Below are 20,010 nucleotides of genomic sequence, written 5' to 3'. Positions count from 1 at the left end.
AAGTACGTACTCAGATATAATGACAATAATAATAGCAAACACTCAAGAGAGTGATTACTATGTGCCCAGCACTGTTCTAAGTGCTTTAGATGCATTTACTCATCTGTATCCTCAACAATTCTATTATTACCCCCATTTCCCAGATGGCTTGCCGGAGTTGGCAGAACGAATAAGTGGCAGAGCCAGGATTCAGACCCAGGAGGCTGGCTCTGGAGTCTTAGCTCTTTGCCACTGTACTGCGCAACCTCCCAGTGTTGTTTGTTTGTTTGTTTGTTTGCTCAAATGATTGGCTGTTGCTCTTCAGACTCTCTTTCCAGCAGGGCAGTCTTCATCTCTTCCCATCCCCACTGTTTCATCTCTTCCCATCCCCACTGTTGAAGCCTGGGAGCTGCTTTGATGATGACACCAGGGAGTAGGGGGATTATTCTACTAAAACCAGAGGCTACAGCATGAAGAGAGCTACAGAAACAATGCTTGCCCCCTCCATCCTTCTCTTTTCTCTTACTACCCCACTCCTCAAGCACCCAATACCTGCTTCCTTCTGCCTTAGGAAGAAGCCAAAGGCTTTCCCTCTTTCCTCCCAGTCTCATTTTTCTACCCTACTTGGCTGCCAGCTCTTCCCTACCCAAGCTTTTGTAATCTAGGAACTAGGCTTAGCTAATTGCTGCAAACTCCAGTTCACACACAGGCTCAAACTGAGTGTGTGCCCTGTACTCCTCCAAACTGGGCCTATCTCATTTTGCTCTGCCTGATATTTTGTTTTGTTTAGTTTTGTTTTTGAGGGGGAATAGAGTTTTGGTTTCAATGCCCTCAGGAGAGAGAGGTCCCTGTTGTTCTACTCTGAGCTAGCATTAGCGCAGCTCCAGAGCAGAGCCTTCACCACCCCCAGGCGGGGGAACAACTGCACAGTTGTGTTCATTCCCCCACTTTGCATTCCCTCAGTATTTAGGGCCTTGGTTTTGTGCTGTTTTGTTTAGATTTTGAGAAATTTTAGAAGGGTAAAGGTGATATGGGGTAAAAGCCTGGTTCCTGGAGCCAGATACATCCACCACATGTTTACTGTCTGACCCAGGGAAGTTATTTAACTCTCTGTGCCTCAATTTCCTCATCTGTAAAATGAAGCTAATATGGTACTTACTTCATAGGGTGCTTATAAGGATTTAATGAGTCAACCCATGTGAAACACTCAGAACTATACGTGGTACATAGTAAGTGCTCAGTAAACATTAGCTGATATTATTTTTGAAGTACAGTATAGTAGCAGAGAAGAATATAACAAATGCAGTAATTCCACCATTCAGAATTGAAATTGGTTAACATTTTATCTTAGCTTTATGTCTTTTCTTAAAAATAAATTATTATAGATAAGTTGAAAATTCTGTGACCCTCATCCCATCCTATTCTGCTCCCAACTCCCCAAAGGCATCCATCATCATGAATTTGATGTGTATCTTTCCAGTCCATTTTCATAGGAATCAGAAACAAGATTTGGTATGGAGGGCTGAGTGGTTTGTTTTTTTTTTTATTTACATAAATGGTACCATAATGTACATATCATTTTGCAACCTACTTTTTTCATTCAATGTTGTTTTTGAGATCTATCCATATAGATCTAATTCAGTCCATTTAACTGCTCTGTAGTATCTCTTTGTATGGATATTCTATGTTTTATTTTTCCATTCATATCTGTATGAACATTTGGATCAGTCCTGATTTTTTTGCCACTGAATTCAGTCAATTGCAGTGAGCATTCTTGTACTTGTCTCCTTGGGCACATGTGCAAGTTTCTGTAGAGCACAGAGCTGCAAATGAAATTGCTGAGTCGTAGGGTCTATCCATTTTCAATTTTTCTAGACACTACAGACTGGCAGAGGCAGTAGAGCACAGTGAGTAAGAGCATGACCTGGGCTCTTCAATAGATCTAGGCTCAAATACCAGCTCTATTACTTCCTAAGCTGTGTGACTCTGAGTGATTCTCTGTGCCTCAGGTTCCCTATCTGTAAAATGAGGAGAACAATACATACCTCATAGGGTTGTTGTGTGCATTAAATGGGATAAGGCATTTAAGATGCTTTAGTGACTAAAACATGGTAAGCTATTATTATTTTTCACTATATTTTATCACGTATTTCCCCTCAAATATGAGAGTAGACCTTTTGTAAAGTATAGATATGTGAATAGAAAAAATACTAGAAGGACATTCATCAAAATGTTAACTGGTGTTAGAAATATGAGTGATCTTTTTTGTTTGTGCTTTTTTATATCTTCCACGTTTTCTACAAATGAAATGTACTACCTTTGTAACTAGAAAACGAAATCACATTAAATGCAATTTTTAATGAAAAGGAATATAAAAGAATTGAGATTTAAAAAAAAAAGAAAAGGATTTCTCTTCTGGTGAGCAGGGGCACTGCAAGAGTAGTAGAAGAGGTCTTAAGAAGTAGCTTTATAAGAGTTTAGAAACAATCTAAATGCTTACCGGTAGAAGATTGGTTCAACAGAGTACATTGTGAAAGGATCCCCAAGATAATATGGTTAAATAAAAAGGACAAGTACAGGGCGCTGTGTGGAGTATGTTACCATATTGTGTTAAAATTATATTTTTATGCTTACATATGCACTTTATCTCTTGAAAGAGTCACTAAAACGCTGGTAAGGGAACTGGGTGTCCGGGGCATGGCAGAGATTTATTCTTTTACTAAATATTCTTTTCTGCTTTTGGGATTTTGTATTGTATGCATCTATTGCTTACTCAGATTTTTTAAATAAAACACTTTTAAAGTAGCTTATGTTAGAATTTAATGGGCTTTTTGGAGTTATTGTCAGTATCTCCTCAACTGCCCTTAATCTGGCTTCCCAAGTTAGGGGAAAAAGGCTAGATAAGGCCCCGGCATCTGGCTCGAGAATCTGTACTCACACCAGCTGTGCTGCTGCCCCACTCCCAATGCAAAAATGATTTGAAGTTAACCAGGCACGGAAGGGTGGAAAGTGGTTCTAGGAGAGCATAACAGCCTGAGTAGGGGAGTGGGTGCATGTGTGTGTCTGTCTGTGTGCAACTACAAACAATTATGTGAAAAATGTAATATGGAGAATGGTAAGAGCTATAGCTAGAGAGGTGTGTTGGGGCCAGGCTGTGGGGCCAACGTTTTATGAGTCGTGCTAAGGAGCTTAGACCTTCCTATTAAAAATGTGGTGACACTAAAGGATTTACAGTAAGGGAATGACAAGATTCAATTCATATTTTTGGGAGTTTATGTGGTGTGCTGTACAAAGGATGACTTTGAGATATAGGAAGAGCAGCTCAGAAGCTGTTAAGAGACGATGCAGGCTTAAATTAAAAGTATGAGCTAGGATTTGAACCCAGGCCTGCCTGACTCCAAAGATCAAATGTTATTTCTCCTTACAAGACACTGCCTGAAGAAATGAACAATTGAGTGCCTTTGTACCAGCATTCCCCCACACTAACACCAAAAGTATTACCAGAAGATATATGTCTTCATTTACGTTGAGACAAAAAGAAAAAGGCCACCTCTTAATAAATCCTATAGATTCACAAAAGCGATTCCTTTTGTTTGTTTGTTTGTTTTTTGGTAAGGAAGACTGGCTCTGAGCTAACATCCATTGCCAATCTTCCTCTTTTTTGCTGAGGAAGATTAGCTCTGAGCTAACATCTGTGCCCATCTTCCTCCATTTTCTATATAGGACACTGCCACAGCATGGCTTGCTGAGCGGTGCGTATGTCTGCACCTGGGATCTGAACCCACAAACCCCAGGCCACCGAAGCAGAGCGCACGAACTTAACCACTGCGCCACTGGGCCTGCCCCAAAAGCAATTCCTTTTTTTTTTTTTTTTTAAAGATTTTATTTATTTATTTTTCCCCCCAAAGCCCCAGTAGATAGTTGTATGTCACAGCTGCACATCCTTCTAGTTGCTGTATGTGGGACGCGGCCTCAGCATAGCCGGAGAAGTGGTGTGTCGGTGCGCGCCCGGGATCCGAACCCGGGCCGCCAGCAGCGGAGCACGAGCACTTAACCGCTAAGGCACGGGGCCGGCCCAGCAATTCCTTTTAAAGAAGGAAATTTCTAAATACATGCTGTTACCTTTCTGGTTTGGCGATTTTCATTAAGTGCTCTTGCTTACAACATCTTGGGGAAACAGGAAGTTTGCATCCTTTCTTGTTCTTTAAATATTTTGCTTTACTATTAATATAAATTACCCAGTGTAGTTTATACTTCAGGTATTGAAACTTTTAAAGAAAGATATCATCCATGAATTCCCGATTTCCAAAAGAAAATTGGAATATGAATAACACTAACCTTGTAATTAACATATTTTGATCTTTGATCATTCAAAAGGCAATTCATGAATCTAAGGTATCTCAGGGTCAGAGTTAAGAACATCATTATCATAAGCTCCGAATAGAAAGAGCAGGTTTATTCCTACTGTGTCTATCCTCAGTGCCTAGTACACAGCAGACTTTCAATGAATGAATGGATGGATGGACGGATGAATGAATGGTAGAGAACTGTAGCAGTAGACTGCATAGATTCTTCTGATCCTATAGCTTTCCTAGTACCCGCTTGCATGCCTTTCTTTTGCTTCTTTTTCCTATAAGTAGAATACAGAGTAGGAAGGCTGAGAAAATTGATCTATAGGAACATTTTGAGGAGAAGAGGGAAGAAATCATTTAATGACCCTTAATGTTTTTGAAACAGCTTTATCAAGGTATAATTTTCATACCATAAAATTCACCCACTTAAAGTGTGCAACTCAGTGGTATTTAGTATATTCACAAAGTTGTGCAATCATTACCACTATCCAATTCCAGAACATTTTCTTCCCCCCTAAAAGAAATCCCATACCCACTAACAGTCAATCTCCATTCCTCTTCCCGCAACCCTAGCAACAACTAATCTACTTTCTGTCTCTATAGATTTACCTGTTCTGGACATTTCATATGAACGGAATTCTACAATCTGTGGTCTTTTATCACTGGCTTCTGTCACTTAGTATGTTTTCAAGGGTCATCACATTGCAGCATATACCCGTACTTCCTTTCTTTTCATTACCATATAGGAGCTTTCTGAGCCAGTAATTTGTGGTTTAGGTTATCACAGTATTTCCTACGTTTTGGACAACTAAAGGAATTCATCTGAAACTGAAGAGAAGCCAGCATGAATACAACCCAGAATGAATGAGATTATGGCCATCCTCATCTTTGTCAGTGACACAATTATGCTGAGCCAAAGATCTGTCTTAATAGGATGGCAGGCCCAAGTTATGTGTTGTGACCTCCTGCTGGCACTGGTCTAGTCTGGGAAGGGCTCATGAGTGCTGGTATAACGGGATGAGGCAAGTGCCTCATAGCTTGTGTTTCTGGCTTGGGCAGAGCTTGGGTACAATTCCTCGTCTTCAGACATCTGAGAAAAGTATGTCAGGGATCTCCTAGTTCCATTTGTTCTATTTGCCAGTGGGCAGAGTACACTGCACTGTGCAGACAGGTTAGACAGTTTATTGTAGGCCGATGAAAGCAGATTAAAAAACCATCAGCTTGGTGGGAAACTAGCTCAGAATCCAATCCAAATGTCAGATGAAATATTTACACAGCCAGGAGATAAACCAAGGGAAACAGTGTGCCCTTTGTGTGTGCCTCTGAGTGTGCAGGCACACACAGAGCTGCTGACCATTTGTCAACTTCCAAGATTTATTCTGCTGCTTCTGGCAAGGGACAGCCTAATGATTTAATAGCTTGTCAACACCTACACAGAGAAACAAGGACTGGCACTTCCTCATTTCTTATTTTCTTTGCTTTAAATAGGAATTCCTATTCTAAGTCACTGGAACCTGGAAATCAGACTGTCAGGTTTCTCTTTTTTTTTTTTTTAAAGATTTTATTTATTTATTTTCCCCCCAAAGCCCCAGTAGATAGTTGTATGTCACAGCTGCACATCCTTCTAGTTGCTGTATGTGGGAAGCGGCCTTAGCATGGCCGGAGAAGCGGTGTGTCGGTGCACACCCGGGATCCGAACCCGGGCTGCCAGCAGTGGAGCTCACACACTTAACCGCTAAGCCACGGGGCCGGCCCTGTCAGGTTTCTCTTGACTTGAGTGCACAGTTCCTGAATCTGAGCATGATGAATGTTATAACTTTCCTGTTATACAAACACAGGGTTGCTACCCTTTCAGAAGAACCCATTGAGTTCATGTCCTAAAGCCTGAGTGTTTGCTTCGGACCGTTGCCATGAGTCAATTTCAAATGGAGTGAAACTGTTTTGTTTCTGTCCCATGAACCTCTTGAGTTGAATGCCTGCTTGAGCAATCCAGTGCCTGGTTGCCACATTTACATTTGAGATGGAGAAGTTATTTAGAAGATTTAGTGGGGAAAAAGACTGGACTTCTTGTGCAGAGTATTATTCTCCAGGCATCTTTTGGCAGTTGTAAGTTCCCTGAAAGCAGGCACCATGTCTTCTTCAGCTCAGCAAATCCCACAGTGCCTAGTACAGCATCTGTCACACAGTCACCTTACTTGACTGATTTTCAGACAATTCTAGTGAAAGGAATGACAACTTAACCAGGGGGTTACATTTTATATTAGATTATATTACATTTATATTATGTTAGAATAATACTTTTGGGCCTTTATCCCAAAGAGAGGTAGTATATCGAAGTGGCATAGAGCTTTACTTCTCAAACTTCAATATGCATGTGAATGCCTAAGGCTTGTTAAATGCAAGTTCTGATTCAGTAAGTACAGGGTGGAGCCTGAGATTGTGCCTTTCTTGCAAGCTCCCAGGTGATACAGTGCTCCTGGCCCTGGGACCACACTTGAGTAGCAAGGGACTAGAGGTATGTTGTTCAATATGGTAGCCACTAGCACTTGGAATGTGGCTAGTCCAAATTGAAATATGCTATAAGTGTAAAATACACATCAGATTTCAAAGACTTAGTAAGAAAAAAATGTAAAATATCTCATTAATAATTTTATGTTGATTGTGTGCTGAAATGACAATATTTTGAATATAATTTTTAATTACATATGTGGCTCACGTTATATTTCTACTAACCAGCACTAGTCTAGAACAAGGATCAGAAAACTTCAGTAAAGGGCCAGATAGTAAATATTTTAGGCTTTTCAGGTCATGTGGTCTCTGTCCCACTGTTCAACTCTATTGTTGTAAGCACAAAAGCAGCCATAGACAGTACATAAATGAATGAGCATGGTTGGGTTCCAATAAAACTTTATTTATCAAAACAGATAGAAGTGGTAGCCTTGAAAATCAACAGCTCACAATCATGGTGAAAACCAGTGGCCTAGCAGTCATCAGAGGGGACCAAACAGTTTTGGAGCACCTTCAAAGCCTCGTTCCCAGAGAATTATTATTAACCTGTCTGGTGCTTCCCTGGAGGACTCCATTTGCAAGGCTTTCTTTATTAGATCTGACTCAAGAGCTCATTCATTGTGAAAAACTTTTTCCCTGGGGCATTTGTCAAAAACAGTTAGAGGCAAATGATTAACTTCATAGCTGCCTGAGACAGTAGGTAACAGTTGGGGCAAACATTAGGCTAACCGTAAAGCTTAAAAGGAAAATATAGGGAATGAGATGTCCACAGGGCTTTGAAAAGCTCCAACATATTCCTGGGAATCTAGAAGGGGACCTGCATGCACAGGGTGCGCATGACCAGAGCTATGTGCATGCTCAAAAAAGACCTGAGAAAAGCCTAAGCTCTCACCTCTGGCTGACCGTCAAACTTTGCACAAGTAAAGTGCTAAGTCAGAGTTATCAACTGCCTTGCTGAACGTTGAATGTGTGCCCCCAACATGCACACAGAACCTCTTGGCAAAGACTGGGAGACTTACTGGTTCCAGGCTTTTTAGGAAATCTTCTCCAACCATTAACTGACCACTAAGCTAACCAAGTAGAGACCTCAGTGGCCACACAGGACAAAGAATACAGGCTTTACAGAATGAATTTGGAAAAGTCACTAAACAAATAAACACCACCAGCAACAACAACAAACCCTGGGGAGGGGGAGAATCTGATTTCCAGAGTTATTACATTATATAATTTAAAATGTCCACTTTTTAACAAAAATTACAAGACGTGAAGAAATAAGAAAGTATCGTCAATACACTGGAAAACATTAATCAACATAAACTGTCCCTGAGGATGTCTAGACATTGGACTTACTAGACAAGGACTTTAAATCAGCTATTTTAATATGTACAGAGAATTAAATGAAAATATGAGAACAATTTATCATCAAATAAAGAGTATCAATAAAGAGACAAAAATTATAGAACAAAATAAAAAAAATACAAATTCTGGAGTCAAAAAATATAATAATTGAAATAAAAAATTCATGAGAGGAGGTCAACAGCAGATTTGAGCAGGCAGAAGAAAGAATCAGCAAACGTGAAAACAGGTCAACTGATATCATCCAGTCTGAGGAGCAGAAAATAAAAATAATGAAGAAAAATGAACAGAGCTACAGAGACCTGTGTGACACTATCAACTGTATCAACATACACATAATGGGAGTCCCAGAAGGAGAGGAGAGAGAGAAAGGGACAAAAAGAATATTTGAAGAAATAATCACCCAAAACTTGTCAAATTTGATGAAAGACATTGAGCTATATATCCAAGAAGCCCAGCAAACTTGAAGTGGGATAAATTCAAAGAGATTAATACTAAGATACATCATAAATTGCCAAAAGACAAAGAGAGAACTTGAAAGCAGCAAGAGAAAAACTGATCATATACAAGGAATCCTCAATAAGATTAACAGCTGACTTCTGATCAGAAACCATGGAGGCCAGAGATTCAAAGTGCTGAAAGAAAAAAAAAAACCTGTCAACCAAGAATTCTATATCTGGCAAAACTCCTCATCAAAAATTAAGGGGAAGTTAAGATATTCACAGATAAACACTGAAAGAATTTAATGCTACAAGAAATACTAAACCTGCCTTACAAGAAATACTAAAGAGAATCCTTAATGCTGTAATGAAAGGACACTAGACAGTAATTTGAATCTATATGAAGAAATAAAGACTACCAGTAAGAGTCACTACGTAAGTAAATATAAAAGTACAAATGTATTTGTCTTTGTAACTTTTTTTTCTCCTATATGATTTAAAAGACAACTGCATAAGGCAATAATTGTAAATCTGCTTTGATAAGAGCACAATGCATAAAGATGTAATTTGTTTTATAATAACAGGATAAAGAAGGAGTATAAGAAGGGAGTGGTGTAGTACCAAAGTATTTGTATAATATTGAAGTTTAGTTGGCGTTAATCCAAACTAGATTGTTAAAATTTAAGATGTTAATTATAATCGCCATGTCCACCACTAGGAAAAAATACACACACACACATATATACATATATATTTATACATAATACATTTAAATATATTTAAAATAACAACAAGGGAATTAAAATGGTACATTAGAAGATATCTGTTTAATAAAAAAAGAAAGCCATAATGAAAGAAGAGAGGAACAAAAAAGTATAAGATATACAAGACAAATAGCAATGTGGCATACATAAACATACCCTGTCAGTAATTACATTAAATGTAAATGAATTAAACACTCCAATTTAAGTCAGAGATTGGCAAAATGGATTAATAAAACATGATCCAACTATATGTTGTCCATAAGAGAAATATTTTAAATTCCAAGTCACACATAGGTTGAGAGTAAAAAGAGGGCAAAAGGTATATCATGCACACAGTAACCAAAAGACAGCTGAGTAGCCATACTAATATTAGACAAAATAAACAAAAATTGTTACTATAGACAATGAAGGACATTTTTATGATGATAAAAGTGTCAGGCATCAGGAAAATATAACAATTATAAATCTATATATGCACCTAAAAACAGGGTCCCAGAATACATGAAGTAAAAACTGAAGAATTGAAGAGAGAAATAAACAATTCAACAATAATAGTTGGAGACATCAATACCTCACATCCAATAATGGATGAAACAACTAGACAGAAGACCAAAAAGGAAATCGAAGACTTGAACAACACTGTAAACCAACTAGCCCTAACAGACGTATATAGAAGATACTACCCAACAACAGGAGAATACATGTTCTTTTCGAGTGCGCATGGAATATTTTCCAGGATAGAACATGTTAGACCACAAAACAAGTCTCAATAAATTTAAAAGGATTGAGGGGCCGGCGCGGTGGCATAGCGATTAAGTTCACACACTCTGCTTCGGTGGGCCAGGGTTCACAGGTTCGGATCCCGGGCATGCACCGACGCACCACTTGTTAAGCCATACTGTGGTGGCGTCCCATATAAAGTAGAGGAAGATGGGCACAGATGTTAGCCCAGGGCCAATCTTCCTCAGCAAAAAGAGGAGGATTGGCAACAGATGTTAGCTCAGGGCTAATCTTCCTCACGAAAAAAAAAGGGATTGAAATTAGATGGAAAGGAATGAAATTTGAAATCTTTTATTAGAAGGAAATTTGGGAAATTCACAAATATGCGAAAATTAAATAGCACAGTCCTAAATGACCAATGGGTTAAAGAAGATATCACAAAGAAAGTTAGAAAAGACTTTGAGATGTATGAAAACCAAACAAAACATGCCAAAACTTATTGAATGCAATGAAAGCAGTGCTTAGAGGGAAATTTGTAGCTGTAAATGCCTATATTAAAAAAGAGGAAAGATCACAAATCAATAACCTAATCTTCCACCTTTAGAAACTAGGAAAAGAAGAGCAAACTAAACTCAAAGTAAGCAGAGGAAAGGAAATTTTTAAAAATTAGAGCAAAAATAAGTAAGAAAGAGAATAGAAAAATGAGAGATAATTGATGAAACCAAAAATTGATTCTTTGAAAAGATCAACAAAATTGGCAAAGTTTTAGATAGACTGACCAAGGAAAAAAAAGAAAAAAGAAAGACTCAAATTATTAAAATCAGAAATGAGAGTTGGAACATTACTACCAACCTTACAGAAATAAAAAGGAGTATAAGGGATTACTATGAACAACTGTATGTCAACAAATTATATAACCTAGATGTAATGGACATATTTCTAGGAAAACAGTACAGAAACTAACTCAAGAAAAAATAGAAAATCTGAATAGACCTATAACAAGTAAAAGAGATTGAATTAATAATTTTTAAAAATCCCACAAAGAAAACCCCAGGCACATATGGTTTTACTGGTTAATTCTACCAAAATTTAAACACTTAACACCAAGCCTTCATTTTAAAAAAAAATGGAAGAGGAGGTCAGACTTCCCAGTGCATTCTATGAGGCTGGTGTTACCCTAATACCAAAACTGGACAAAAATATCACAAGTAAAGAAAACTACAGACCAGTATCTCTTAAGAATATGGAGACAAAACTTCTCAACAAAAGACTAGCAAACCAAATCCAGCAACCTGAAAAAGGACCATACACTATGACCAAGTAGGATTTATCCCAGGAGTGCAAAGTTGTTGTAACATCTGAAAATCAATTAATAAAATACACCATATCAATAGAATAAAAAACAAAAACATGATCATCTCAATAGACACAGAAAAATCATTTGACAAAATCCCACACCTTTTCATTATGAAAACACTCAACAAATTACGAATAGAGTGGAACCTCTTCAACCTGATAAAGTGCATCTATAAAAAATCTACATCTAATATCATTCTTAATAGTGAAAGACTGAAAGCTTTCCTCCTAAGATCAGGAAGAAGGATGTCCACCCTTGCCATTTCTATTCAACATTGTGCTGGAGATTGTAGCCAGAGCAATTAGAAAAAAAGAAATAAAAGGCATCCAGATGGGAAGGGAAAAAGTAAAGCTGCCGCTATTTGCAGATGACATGATTTTGCATATAGAAAATCCTAAGGTATCCACAAAAAAATTATTAGAGCTAAAAAAATGAGTTCATATGGCCAAAATCCAAAACACTGACAACACTAAATGCTGGCAAGGAGGTGGAGCAAACAGGAACTCTCACTCATAGCTGGTGGGAATGCAAAATGATACAGCCACTTGGGAAGACAGTTTGGTGGTTTCTTACAAAATTAAACGTATTCTTACCATATGATCCAGTGGTCGCACTTCTTGGTATTTACCCAAAGTAGTTGAAAACTTATGTCCACATAGAAACCTGCACACAGATATTTAGAGCGACTTTGTTCATAATTGCCAAAACTTGGAAGCAACCGAGATATCCTTCACTAGGTGAATGGATAAACAATCTGTGGTACATCCAGACAATGGAATATTATTTGGCACTAAGAAAAAAATGAGCTGTTAGACCATGAGAAGACTTGGAGGAACTGTAAATGCATATGACTAAGTGAAAAAAGCAGTCTGAAAAGGCTACATACTATATGATTCGAACTATATGACATTCTGAAAAAGGAAAAACTATGGAGACAGTAAAAAGATCAGGGACACAAGCCAGCCCTGATGGCCTAGTGGTTAAAGTTCAGTGTGCACTGCTTCAGCAGCCCAGGTTCAGTTCCTGGGCACAGAACCACACCACTTGTCTATCAGTAGCCATGCTGTGGCAGCGGCCCACATAGAAGAACTGGAAGAACTTACAACTATTCACAACTATGTGCTGGGGCTTTGAGGGGGGAGGAAGAAAAAGGAGGAAGATTGGCAGCAGATGTTAGCGTAGCACACATCTTCCCCTGCAAAAAAAAAGATCAGGGCTTGAGGATGGGAGGGGAGATGAATAGGCAGAGCACAGAGGATTTGTAAGGCAGTGAAAATACTCTCTATGATAATAAAATAATGAATATATGTCATTATACATTTGTGCAAGCCTATAGAATGTGCACCAAGAGTGAACCCTACGATAAACTATGGACATTGGGTGATTATGATGTGTCAGTGGAGGTTCATCAGTTGTAACCAATGTACCACTCTGGCAGGGGATGATGATAAAGGGGGAAGCTATGTATGTGTGGAGGCATGGGATTATATGGGAAATCTCTGAACCTTCCTCTCAGTTTTGCTATGGACGTAAAACTGCTCTTAAAAAAATCATCGTTTTAAGACAAAATCGTCCCATTTGCAACATGGATGGACCTGGAGGGTATTAAGTGAAATAAGCCAGAAAGAGAAAGACAAACAGTGCATGATTTCACTCATATGTGGAAGATAAACCAACACACGGACAGATAGAACTGCTAGGTGGTTACCAGGGGCTAGGGGGGTGGGGATGGGCACAAGTGGTGGAGGGATGCACTTATATAGTGACTGACAAACAATAATGTACAACAAAAATTTAACAATAAAAAAATTTTTTTTTAAATTGTCTTTTTAAAAAATGAGTTCAGGGAGCAGTGACATCAGCGTGATCGCAGAGTGAGCTTTCCCGTAAACTCTTCTCCCGATAAGATACAACAAAAGGAACAGTCACAGACCAATAACGGACTCCTAGACAGTGAAAAGGAAGATCGGAAAGATCCACACTGCCGCACATCTGAGAGTGGACCATGCTGGGGCCGCCGGAGGAAGTGGGGAGAGGTAAGGAAAACTCCTCTCCTTCTGCATCAGATCAGCGATCCCGGTTGCAGGGCTCCCAGAGAGGGGGGAGGGGCGGCCCTCTGTGGGGAAACCGTAGCTCTTTGGGCTCTCTCAACCAGTGGGAAACTCCCACACAGAGGACTCAGAATTGCTACAGGGGTACCATGAACATCTGAGCACCCCAGGAGAGCGGATAATGAGGGGCGAGCAAGAAGCCCCCCACGCCAGGGACCCAATGGCAAAAGAGAGAGCCCCCCCATCCCCGCATGCCAGACACTGCAGCTCAGTGGACCAGACCAGACCAAGCGGCTGGGTGATCACAGCGAGCAGCCAGGGTAGAGCACAGGGGGCTCAGATTACACAGCCCTTAACCCCCACACGGTGGTGGTGGGTGGAAATTGCAACCAGATATTTCCAGGATGAGGAAAAGCAAAGCGAATACAGGAACCACAATGCAAAGGTACAGGAAATCACCAGACCAGAAGGAAAATGACAAGCACCCAGAAACCAACCCCGAAGACACAGAAAGCCATAACCTAAATGACAGAGATTTCAAAATAGCTATCATAAAAAAACTCAACAAAATACGAGATACACAAACAATTCAATGAGATTAGGAGTTTCTTCACAAAAGAGATTGAAATCATAAAGAAAAACCAGTCAGTACTGATGGAGATGAAGAACACAATGGAGGAGATAAAGGAGAATCTGGAATGTTTAAAGAACAGAGCTGACAATATGGAGGAAAGAATTAGCATTATAGAGGATAGGAACACAGATATGCTCCAGATGGAAGAGGAGAGAGAACTAAGAGTAAAAAGAAATGAAGAAAGTCTCTGAGAAATATCTGACTCTATTAGGAAATGTAACATAAGAATTATAGGTATTCCTGAGGGAGAAGAGAAGGAAAGAGGAACAGAGAGCCTATTCAAGGAAATAATAGCTGAGAACTTCCCAAATCTGGAGAAGGAGCAGGGAATACCAGTAAGTGAAGCCAATAGGTCGCCTAAATACGTCAACAGGCAAAGCCCCACTCCACGACGTATAGTGGTAAGGCTGGCTAAAATCAATAGACAAAGGAACAATATTGAGGGCAGCTAGACAAAAACAAAAAATAACGTACAAAAGAACTCCCATCAGGCTCTCAGCAGATTTCTCAACAGAAACTTTACAGGCTAGGAGAGACTGGAATGATATATTCAAAATACTGAAAGACAAAAGCTTTCAGCCAAGAATACTCTATCCAGCAAAAATATCCTTCAAATATGATGGAGAAATAGTAACTTTCTGAGATAAACCAAAGCTAAGGGAGTTCATGGCCACGAGACTCCCACTACAAGAAATACTGAAGAAGACCCTCAGGGGGGCTGGCCCGGTGGCGCAAGCGTTTAAGTGCGCGCGCTCCGCTGTGGCGGCGCGGGGTTTGCTGGTTCAGATCCCGGGCGCGCACCGACGCACTGCTTGGCAAGCCATGCTGTGACAGTGTCCTATATAAAGTGGATGAAGATGGGCACGGATGTTAGCCCAGGGCCAGTCTTCCTCAGCAAAAAGAAGAGGACAATTGGCAGATGTTAGCACAGGGCTGATCTCACAAAAAAAAAGGCCCTCAGCCCTGAAAAAAAGAAGAGAAAGGGAATACAAAGCTTGGAGCAAGGAGAAAAATAGGTAGACAAAATCAGAAAAATAATAGATCTTTATGGGAATAGGTTAGCAACCACTTAAATACCAAAATCAAAGATCAAAGGAAGGAATTCACCAAAAATAAATATAACCTCATCACTGTAAACACACACCCACAACACAAGGTAGAATAAGGTATAATAAGAACGACTTAGAAGGGGAAGGGGAAAGAGGTTGAATTGCCTTAGTATACGGAAATAAGAGGCCACCAGATAATGGACTATCTCATACACAAGATTTTTTATACAAACCTCAAGGTAACCACTAAACAAATAATCAAAACAAAATCACATATGATAAACAAAGAGAAAACTAGAAGAGTCATAAGACAGAACAACCAAACTAAAGTGGCAGTCCGAAACAAATGGGACAAGAAACAAAGGAAATGCAAAAGAACCGGAAAATAAATGACAAAACAGCAACATTAAGCCCTCATATATCAATAATTACCCTAAATGTAAATGGATTGAACTCTCCAATCAAAAGATACAGAGTGGCGGGATGGATTAAAAAGCAAGACCCAACAATATGCTGCCTCCAGGAAACACATCTCAGCTCTAAAGACAAGCACAGGCTCAGAGTGAAAGGATGGAAGACAATACTCCAAGCTAATGGCAAACAAAAGAAAGCAGGTGTTGCCATACTCATATCAGACAAAGTAAACTTCCAGATAAAACAGGTTAAGAGAGACAGAGAAGGGAAATATATAATGATAAAAGGGACACTCCACCAAGATGACATATCAATTATAAATATATATGCACCCAACATGGGAGCACCAAAGTACATAAAGCAACTATTAACAAACCTAAAAGGAGACATTAACAACAACACAATAATAGTAGGGGATCTTAATACCCCACTTACATCAATGGATAGATCATCCAGACAAAAAGTCAATAAAGAAACAGTGGACTTAAATGAAAAACTGGACAAGATGTACCTAGTAGACATACACAGAGCACTCCATCCAAAAACAGCTGACTACACATTCTTCTCGAGTGCACGTGGAACATTCTCAACGATAGACCATATGTTGGGAAACAAAGCAAGCCTCAATAAATTTAAGAAGATTGAAATCATAACAAGCATCTTTTCAGATCATAATGCTGTGAAACTGGAAATCAACCACGAAAAAAAATTGGGAAAGTGACAAAAACGTGGAGATTAAACAACATGCTACTGAACAACTAATGGATCCTTGATGAAATTAAAGGAGAAACCAAAAAAATATCTGGAAACAAACGAAAATGAAAATATGCCATACCAAATCATGTGGGATGCAGCAAAAGTGGTCCTGAGAGGGAAACTCATAGCGATACAAGCCCACCTTAACAAACAAGAAAAAGCCCAAATAAGCGACCTTAAATCACACCTAACAGAACTAGAAAAAGAAGAATAAACAAAGCCCAAAGTCAGCAGAAGGAGAAAAATAATAAAAATCTGAGCAGAAATAAATGAAATTGAGACCAAAAAAACAGTAGAAAGGAGTAATGAAACAAAGAGTTGGTTCTTTGAGCAGATAAAGAAAATTGACAAACACTTAGCCAGACTTACTGAGAAAAAAAGAGAAAAGGCTCAAGTAAATAAAATTAGAAATGAAAGAGGAGAAATTACAATGGATACCATGGAAAGACAAAGGATTATAAGAGAATACTATGAGAAATTATATGCCAACAAATTGGACAATCGAGAAGAAATGGATAAATTCTAAGACTCATACAACCTCCCAAACTGAACCAAGAAGAAATGGAGAATCTGAATAGACCAATCACAAGTAAAGAGATTGAAATAGTAATCAAAAACCTCCCAAAAAATAAAAGTCCAGGACCAGATGGCTTCTCCGGTGAATTTTACCAAACATTCAAAGAAGATTTAATACCCATCCTTCTCAAAGTATTCCAAAAAATAGAGGAAGATGGAACACTTCCTAACTCATTCTGTGATCCCAACATCACCCTGATACCAAAGCCAGACAAAGGCAATACAAAGAAGGAACATTACAGGCCAGTATCACTGATGAACATACATGCAACAATCCTCGACAAAATATTGGCAAACCAAATACAGCAATACATTAAAAAGATCATACACCATGATCAAGTGGGATTTATACAAGGGATGCAGGGATGGTTCAACATCCGCAAATGAATCAACATGATGCACCACATCAACAAAACAATGAATAAAAACCACATGGTCATCTCAATAGACGCAGAGAAGGCATTTGACAAGATACAACATTGATTTATGATAAAAACTATCAACAAAATGGTAATAGAAGGAAAGTACCTCAACATAATAAAGGCTATTTATGACAAACCCACAGCCAACATCATACTCAACGGGGAAAGACTGAAAGCCATTCCTCTGAGAACAGGAATGAGGCAGGGCTGCCCACTCTCACCACTCCTGTTCAACATAGTCCTGGAGGTTTTGGCCAGAGCAATTAGGCAAGAAAAAGGAATAAAAGGAATCCAAATAGGTAACAAAGAAGTGAAACCCCCACTATTTGCAGATGACATGATTTTATATATAGAAAACCCCAAAGAATCCATTGGAAAACTATTAGAAATAATCAACAACTACAGCAACGTTGCAGGGTACAAAATCAATCTACAAAAATCAGTTGCATTTCTGTATGCTAATAATGAACTAACAGAAAGAGAGCTCAAAAAGATAATACCATTTACAATTGCATCAAAATAATAAAATACCTGGGAATAAATCTTACCAAGGAGCTGAAGGACCTGTGCAATGAGAACTACAAGACATTATTGAAAGAAATCCATGATGACAAAGAAATGGAAAGACATCCCATGCACATGGATTGGAAGAATAAACATAGTTAAAATGTCTATATTACCTAAAGCAATCTACAGATTCAATGCAATCCCAATCAGAATCCCAATGACATTCTTCACAGAAATAGAAAAAAAGAATACTAAAATTTTTATGGGGCAACAAAAGACCCCGAATAGCTAAAGCAATCCTAAGAAAAAAGAACAAAGCAGGAGGCATCACAATCCCTGACTTCAAAACATACTACAAAGCAATAGTAATCAAAACAGCATGGTACTGGTACAAAAACAGACACACAGATCAATGGAACAGAATTGAAAGCCCAGAAATAAAACCACACGTATACAGACAGCTAATTTTCGACATAGGTGCTAAGAACATACAATGGAGAAAGGAAAGTGTCTTCAATAAATGGTGTTGGGAAAACTGGACAGCCACATGCAAAAGAATGAAAGTGGACTATCTGCTATCGCCATTCACGACAATTAACTCAAAATGGATCAAAGACTTGAAGGTGAGACCTGAAACTATAAAACTCATAGAAGAAAATATAAGCAACACACTATTTGACATTGGTCATAAAGGAATCTTTTCAGATGACATGCCTACCCAGACTAGGGAAACTAAAGAAAAAATAAACAAGTGGGACTTTATCAGATTAAAGAGCTTCTACAAGACAAACGAAACCAGAATCAAGATGAACAGACAACACACCAGCTGGGAGAGAATATTTGCAAAACATACATCTGACAGGGGGTTGATCTCCATAATATATAAAGAACTCACACAACTGAACAACAAAAGAACAAACAACCTGATCAAAAAATGGGCAGAGGAAATGAACAGACACTTCTCCAAAGAAGATATACAGATAGCCAATAGGCACATGAAAAGATGTTCAACATCATTAATCATCAGGGAAATGCAAATCAAAACAACACTAAGCTATCACCTCACACCCGTTAGAATGGCTATAATCACCAAGACAAAAAACAAGTGTTGGAGAGGATGTGGAGAAACAGGAACCCTCATACACAGCTGGTGGGAATGCAAACTGGTGCAGCCTCTATGGAAAATGGTAGGGAGATTCCTCAAAGAATCAAAAATAGAAATACCGTATGATCCAGCTCTCCCACTACTGGGAATCTATCCAACGTACCTGAAATCAACAATCCAAAGAAGCTTATGCACCCCTATGTTCATTGCAGCGTTATTCACTATAGCCAAGAAGTGGAAGCAACCTAAGTGTCCCTCGACTGACGATTGGATCAAGAAGTTGTCGTATATATATACAATGGAATACTACTCAGCTATTAAAAAAAGACAAAATCGTCCCATTTGCAACAACATGGATGGGCCTGGAGGGTATATGTTAAGTGAAATAAGCCAGAAAGAGCAAGACAAACACTGTATGATCTCACTCATATGTGGACTATAAACCAACACATGGACAGAGAAAACTGTCTTGTGGTTACCAGGGGCAATGGGGGTAGGGGGTGGTCACAAGGGGTGAAGGGAGACATATATATGGTGATGGACCAACAAAAATATACAACCCAAAATTTCACAATGTTATAAACTATTAAAACATCAATAAAATTAAAAATTAAAAAAACAAAAAAAAATGAGTTCAGCAAGTTTGCTGGATGCAAAATTAATATATAAAAATCAATTGTATTTTCATACATTAGCAATGAACAATCCAAAATGTAATTAAGACAATTTCTATTATAGTCACATCAAAAAGAATGAAATATTTATAAATAAATTTAACAGAAGGATTGCAAGACTTGCACACTGAAAACTACAGGACATTGTTGACAGAAATTAAAGAAAACCTATGTGTATGGAAAGACATCTTGTGTTCATGGATTGGGAGACTTAGTATTCTTAAGATGTCAATGCTCCCAAAATTGACCTGCCAATTCAACATGATCTGTATCAAAATCCCAGCTATGGGGCTGGCCCCATGGCGTAGTGGTTAAGTTCAGTGTGTTCCGCTTCAGCAGCCTGGGC

At 38.7% G+C, this 20,010-nt stretch overlaps 1 protein-coding gene across 4 annotated transcripts in view; it reads left to right on the top strand.

Moving 5' to 3' along the window:
* HDAC8 (histone deacetylase 8) overlaps positions 1-20,010 on the top strand; it is a 235,979-nt gene that overhangs the window by 172,562 nt on the left and 43,407 nt on the right. The window contains exon 10 of one of the 4 annotated variants that reach the window (XM_058536186.1): positions 13,318-13,503. The exons of the other annotated variants lie outside the window; for them this stretch is intronic. Within the exon in view, the coding sequence (XP_058392169.1) occupies positions 13,318-13,332 (15 nt within the window). The 3' untranslated portion in view covers positions 13,333-13,503. Of the gene's footprint in view, positions 1-13,317; positions 13,504-20,010 lie in introns of those variants that run through there. 4 annotated transcript variants of the gene reach the window in all.

The sequence above is a fragment of the Diceros bicornis genome, chromosome X (assembly GCF_020826845.1).
Source record: "Diceros bicornis minor isolate mBicDic1 chromosome X, mDicBic1.mat.cur, whole genome shotgun sequence".
In the NCBI taxonomy this organism is placed as follows: domain Eukaryota; kingdom Metazoa; phylum Chordata; class Mammalia; order Perissodactyla; family Rhinocerotidae; genus Diceros; species Diceros bicornis.
This window is presented reverse-complemented; position numbering and strand designations above follow the sequence as displayed.